General features: G+C 61.6%; 1 protein-coding gene across 4 annotated transcripts in view; it reads left to right on the forward strand.

Annotated features, from left to right (window-relative positions):
* Window positions 1–5,704, forward strand: part of MAPRE3 (microtubule associated protein RP/EB family member 3) — a 46,168-nt gene extending 40,464 nt beyond the window's left edge. For 3 of the 4 annotated variants that reach the window (XM_053250700.1, XM_053250719.1, XM_053250727.1), the window contains exons 4-7: window positions 1,448–1,649; window positions 3,298–3,449; window positions 4,350–4,502; window positions 4,610–5,704. In XM_053250700.1, the coding sequence (XP_053106675.1) occupies window positions 1,448–1,649; window positions 3,298–3,449; window positions 4,350–4,502; window positions 4,610–4,678 (576 nt within the window). In that variant the 3' untranslated portion in view covers window positions 4,679–5,704. The remainder of the gene's footprint in view (window positions 1–1,447; window positions 1,650–3,297; window positions 3,450–4,349; window positions 4,503–4,609) is intronic. The other variant, XM_053250711.1, reaches the window with a different exon arrangement.
* Window positions 5,705–6,000: the final 296 nt, after the last annotated feature.

Genomic DNA, 6,000 nt, shown 5'->3' on the forward strand with positions numbered 1-6,000 from the left:
CTCGGGGGCCAGGGCCCTGGCTGATCAGCTGGGCAGCCCCGCCTCCCGCTGGGCTTCTGGGAAGCTTTGGGCTTCGGCCTTGGCCGCCGGCTGTGCTTCAGTTGCCCGGGGGCTAGCCCAGCACGAATCCACGCGGGGTCCGGCATTCCTTGAAACCTGCGCAGATGACACAGAGCTGTAAGTGGGCCCCAGAGCCGAGCGCAGGAGAGTCCCCAAGGAAAGGAGAAGGTCCGGAGGCGGCAACGGCCAGAGGAGCCCCCGGAGGGGCTGTGCAGCCCCGGGACGCCTCTGCCAGGGCTGGGGAGGGCTGAGCCTCTGGCTGAGTCCACGTTCGGCCGTGACGCTGCCAGAGAGCTTGGAGGGGAGATGCCTTCCCCTGCCCCAGCAGCTGCAGCAGAAGTGCACAGCGGAGGAGACCCCTGCAGGTTCACGTTGTCTGGAGACGTGCAGATACAGATCTCAATGAAGGCGTTTCTCTAGGACTTCCATCAGGGAGAGAGGGAAGGCCCATGTGCCTTACTGCCAGCTGCATACCGGAAGTGGTGGGCCACGGTGCGAAGCAGCATGCTGGACTAGATGGGCCTCCTTGGGCCTGATCCAGCAGGGCTGTTCTGAGGTTCTTAAGAGGGGGAGCGGGGAGGAGGAAGTCTGTCTGTCTCTCCTCTCCCCAGGCGAGAGCGGCCTAACAAAGGGGAAGTAGAGTAGAGAAAGCCCGGTGGGGGTGGCGGGGGGGGTGCCCTTCCTGCCGCTCTCTGCCCCTAGTGGTCAGTAGGGTTGCTGGTACTAAGAGTTGAGGCCATCAGGAGCTGCATCTCCAACTAACAACAACAACAACAATAATAATAAATTAATAGTTTGATATAATAATAATAATGATTTTTGTTTGGCTATCCCATAACCAGTTGTTCTCTGGGCAGTAGGGATGTGCATGGAACCAGTCTGGAGGCCCTTTGTGTGCCTCCAGACCGGTTTGAACGGTGGCCAGTTCCGCTGGTTTGAAGGTGGGGGGTTGCTGCTTTTCAGGGTGGGGGAGGGTGCACTTCCCCCTCTTCCCCCACTGGCGCTCCAGCTGTCTAAAGTCCCTCGGCGTGGCAGCATACCTCCCTGCCACCCCATGGCCCCCATTTACCGGAAACATCTGGAAGTAGCCGATGCGCTGGGCTTTAGAAAACCAGAGTGCCAGTGGGGGAGGGGTGGCAGGAGGGGGAAGTGCACCCCCCCGCCGCACCTTCGAACCACCCCCACCGGGTTCCCTGCACATCCCTACTGGACAGCTCAGAAAGCCAAGTCAGACGGCCTCCCTGATCTTCCAGCCAGATGGCTTCAGGGAGTGGGCCGGCTGCTCTGGGCCTCCAGCCTCCCTGCGCTCTGGCCACTGAACATAGTGTGGCCCACGGAGGCCTGTGGCCACTGCCTCCCTGTCGCTTGTTTTGGGGTCTCTCTGCAGATCATCCCTGTGGAGAGGTTGGTGAAGGGGAAGTTCCAGGACAACTTTGAGTTCATTCAGTGGTTCAAGAAGTTCTTTGACGCCAACTACGACGGGAAGGACTACAACCCGCTGCTGGCAAGGCAAGGCCAGGAGGTGGCCCCCGCTCCAAACCCAGGTGATCAGATCTTCAACAAACCCAAGAAACCCATTGGCACTGCAGGTAATGTTGCTCGGGACAGCTGGCCCCCAAGGATCCTGCCTCGAGCATGGCCTCGGCTCCCCGACATCCGGCTTGGCAGCTGCTGGGCACAGCACGGAGGGTGCGGGAGAGGCAGCGCCTGCTGTGTGGTGCGGGGGCTTTCGAGAGGGAGGGGTGCCAGCCGGGCCCCAGCAGGCCTCCCCCCAAGGCCACTGCCTCCCCACATGCAGCGGTTGTGCTTCCAGGGCTGGGCCTGTTGGCAAGGCATGCTGGGACCTGGTGTCCCCCGGGCTGCCCGCAGGCTGGCCAGCCTGCCCACGGAGCCCCTCCCTCGGCTTCCGTGGCTGGGCTTCTTTCTTGACAGCAGCCCGGAGCAGCGCCAGGTGGGCCTCGCTGCTCCGAGGGGCTGGGCTAGCTCCAGGCCTGCAAGAGCCGCCTGGCCGTCCCTCGCCATGTGCGCAGCCCGGGCTCCCCGCCACGGGAGAGTGGCTTGCCGGGGCCAGCCAGGGAGGCCTCTCGGATCCCAGCCTGCCGGCCCACCCTGTGGCGTCGGAGCTGCTGCCACTCTCTCCTCGGAGGCTGCTTGGCTCTTGGCTGGAGGAGGACGGGCTCCCTGGGAGCTTGGCAGCCGCGGGTGGGCTTGCACCGGGCTCTTCCACCCTGACCGCCCCACTCCCCAGTGTCCGGCTCCATCGCCTCGCTTAGCCAGACTTGAGGGAAGCCTGCCGGCGAGAGGAGAGGCCTTGCTGAGGCCCCCCATGCAGCCTTTCCCTCCGGGTCCTTCCTTGGGAGGAGTGTTGAGAGCTGGGTGAGGTGCCCGGAAGCTGGGGCGGGGAGCGGGCCGCCTTCCCAGCAGCAGAGCCCCGCCTGTGTCTCGCAGCAGTGGCAGGGCTCCTGGGGCGAGGCCTCTAGGGACACAGGAAGCGGCCTTCTCCCGAGTCAGACCCTGGGCCCGTCTAGCTCAGGATCATCTGCTCAGACCGGCAGCGGCAGGCAGGCAGGAGTCTCTCTCCGCCCTCTCTGGGAGATGCTGCTGCCAGGGAGGGAACGTGGGACCTTCTGCATGCAAGTAGGCAGGCGGGGGCTCTTCCCAGAGTGGCCCCCTCCCCGAAGAGGACTCTCTCACACATGGAGTCTCCCGTTCAAATGCAAACCAGGGTGGACCCTGCTTAGCAAAGGGGACCAGCTCTCCTCTTCTAGCGCTGGCAGAGTGGCTTGCAGACGCCTGCTGGGTGGAGGGGGGGGCTTTTTGGGAGGCAGCGGTACTCTGGGAAGTCTCCCGACGCTGCCGCCTCCTGGGTCTGCTGGGCTCGCTTGCTTTGCTGCGGGGGGCAGGGGGGGGCTTAGGGCTGGAGCGGGAGGAGTGAGGGCTGCAGCTCCCTTTCCTGCATGTAGCTTCATTCGGCCGCTTGTGGGGGGGGCGGGGGGGCTTGCTCGAAAAGAGGCTGGCCTTGGTCTTCAGGAGGGGGGGGAGGCTCACCCCGGGGCCCATTGGTCCATTCCTCCCGGGTGCTGCGCTGGAGTGTGCCTGGCCCCCTTCCCCTCAGCCCCCGCCTTGTTTCTGACATGCGCTCGGAGGGGCCCAGCCTGTGGCGGGGCGGGGGGGCTGGCCGGCCGAGGGCCCCGGGTGACGAGTCTCTCTCTCTTTCTCTCTGGCTTCTCCATACAGTCCCCCAGAGAACCTCCCCGACGGGCCCCAAGAATTTGCAGCATCCGGCTCGGATGAATGTTGCTCCCAGCAATATTGTCCGGAAGAATCCTCCTTCCGCCCGGAACGGGGGCAGTGAAGCTGATGCCCAGATCCTGGAACTCAACCAGCAGGTACCAGTTCCTTGGAGATGATGCCTCCTTTTCTGGGTGTGGGGAGGGAGGGAGGGCTTGCCCCCACAGAGCCACATGAAGCTGACCTGGGTGTCTCCCCCTTCCTCCCGGTGCTTGCTAGAGGCAAGCAGGGCCCGCCTGTCTGTGGGAACGGCCAGCCTGGCTCCTCTCCTCCCGTGGGGGGCCCATCCCTCGGAGGCGATCGTTTGGGTTAAAGCCCCTCCAGCCTCCCACACCTCTTCCTTGGGCTGGGGAGAGTGGGCGAGCTGGGGGGAACATCATCTCTGGGGCAGGGCTTCCAGGTAGCTGCACGGCCCCAGCAAGAGTCTCTTTCAAGAGGCGCCTTCCTCCTCGCATTGTTTCATCTCACTCTTCAAGGTGGGCTGCCTCATTCTCCTCCGCCTTCTCCTCCTCCTCCACCATCAGCCCCTTCAGGTCATCCTGAGAAGCAGGCTAGGCTGAGTGTGAGAGAGTGAGAACCCAAGAAGGGCTGGGGCGGAATGGGGACTTCAAGCCAGATCTCCCTGGTACTAGGCCAGCCCTTGAAGCACCACATGCCACCCGGCTGTTTCCCAGAGCAGATCTCACTCCCCCAGCAGCAGCCGCCGCCGCCGTGCTCTAAGGGCGCATGGAACCGCCACCCTGCTGAAGTGAAGCAGGTCTTGGCATTGCAGTCCCTGGATACGTTGTCCCCACATAGGCCACCTTTGGGGAGGAGGCCACAGCTCCGTTCTCTCCCCCAACCCTTGACCAAGAGGGGGTCTGCTCTCCTCACCCATCAGACACTGCTCAGAGCAGGGGGCCCCCCCCGGCAGACACACAGGGTTGCTTCCTTCCCACCCAGCCTTGCTCAGTGGCTCATTAGCCCCCTCCCCTCGCTGGTTTCTCCCCCCGGGGCAGTTGATGGACCTGAAGCTGACTGTGGATGGGCTGGAGAAGGAGCGCGACTTCTACTTCAGCAAGCTGCGGGACATCGAGCTGATCTGCCAGGAGCATGAGAGTGAGAACAGCCCCATCGTTTCCGGCATCATCGGCATCCTGTATGCCACAGAGGTCAGTGGGGGGGGTGGGCTCTGCTTGTGCTGGGAGGGAGCCTGCCCGCTTGTGCTGGGCGGGGGCCACCTCGCGGGGTCTCAGTGCTCCTCCCTGTGCCCTTGCAGGAAGGCTTTGCCCCCCCCGAGGACGACGAGCTGGACGAGCAGCATCCAGAGGACCAGGATGAATACTAGCTGTGCGCATGCGCGCCCGCTCACTCGCAGTCCCACCGTGACAGACCGCCCCACGCTCCTCACTGACCATGGACATTAAAGGTTTTGCGTTGTACAGCCTCGTCCTGCACACACATTATCACAGGTTTCTAGCGACATGAGGGGCCCACGCCGGTTTCTGTACGTTCTGCAGATTCCGTGGGAAACCCACGATTACATGGTAAATAGCTGTCAATGAAGAGAGGAGATCAGCCTGTCAATAGGCCTGTGGTGGGGCAGGACGCCTGGCTGGGGGCCCCCAGGCTCCTCCCCCTCCATCCTGTCCTACCCATCTCATTTTCCTTATTTATTGATTTTCAGTTGTCTTGGGTGTGAGCGCTCCCGATCCTTCTTGTATTATATGGAGAGACAAATTCTTTGTATATTTTTCCGTACTGGATTTCACTCGCACTTTGCCTGTTGTGTTCTTGCTCTGCCCCCCCCACCCCCACCCCCTGACTCCAGAGAGTTTGGGAGCAAGTGAATCTGGAGAAGGCTGCGGCTCAGTGGGGGGGGGAGGGGTTGGACTTTGAATATTTATTTATTGGGGGTGGGATTTTAATGATGCTGCTGAGAATGTGGCTTGTCCAGTTGCTCTGACATATCGAGTGGGCTTGAGGGGAGTGAGAGGAACACTGGACTGGGGTGTATGTGTGTGTGTGTGTGCTCCTTCTCATGGCTGAGGTGGATGGAAATGTGACAACTTTGCTGTTGGGAAGAGAAGGGTGAGTGGCAGGGCCCCCCCCCCCGGTTTGTTTTGTCCCATAAAAGCCTCTTTGAGTTCCACCCATTGCACTTGGGACCCACCGCTGGGAGGGGCCCAGGGCTTTGCCCCCCACCCTGGTTCTGGCCCCACTGAGGTTTAGTTCATGCTGTTCAGACAGGATTGCCACACAGACTCTGCCTTGACCTGTTCCCTGTTTGCATTGCCTGTTTGACCACAGACACTGGTGTGCAAAGCCTGCATCTGTGTTGCGTTTTATTTAAAATAAACTTGTGTGGTTACAATCCTGTCCCAGTGTATCTGTGCCGTCAAGCCCCGTTGCTTTTCGGACTCCATCTGGATGGACAGGCGTGGCTGTGCCCTCCCCCACCTGGAGGTCAAGAGTGGGCTGGGCCCCTTGCTCAGTTTTCCCTGTGTTGAGTTGCGGGGCTGGGGTGTGTGCAAAGACTGCAGACACTAATCAGAGGGCTTTTGCTGGCCAAAGACTGAAATAAAGGCTGGACTGATTGCAAAAGAGGAGGGCTTCCTGGAGAAGGGAGCAACCTCTCTCCCAATAATGTCCGTTTCCTGGAAAATTTTG

Source organism: Hemicordylus capensis, chromosome 1 (assembly GCF_027244095.1).
Source record: "Hemicordylus capensis ecotype Gifberg chromosome 1, rHemCap1.1.pri, whole genome shotgun sequence".
Classification (NCBI taxonomy): domain Eukaryota; kingdom Metazoa; phylum Chordata; class Lepidosauria; order Squamata; family Cordylidae; genus Hemicordylus; species Hemicordylus capensis.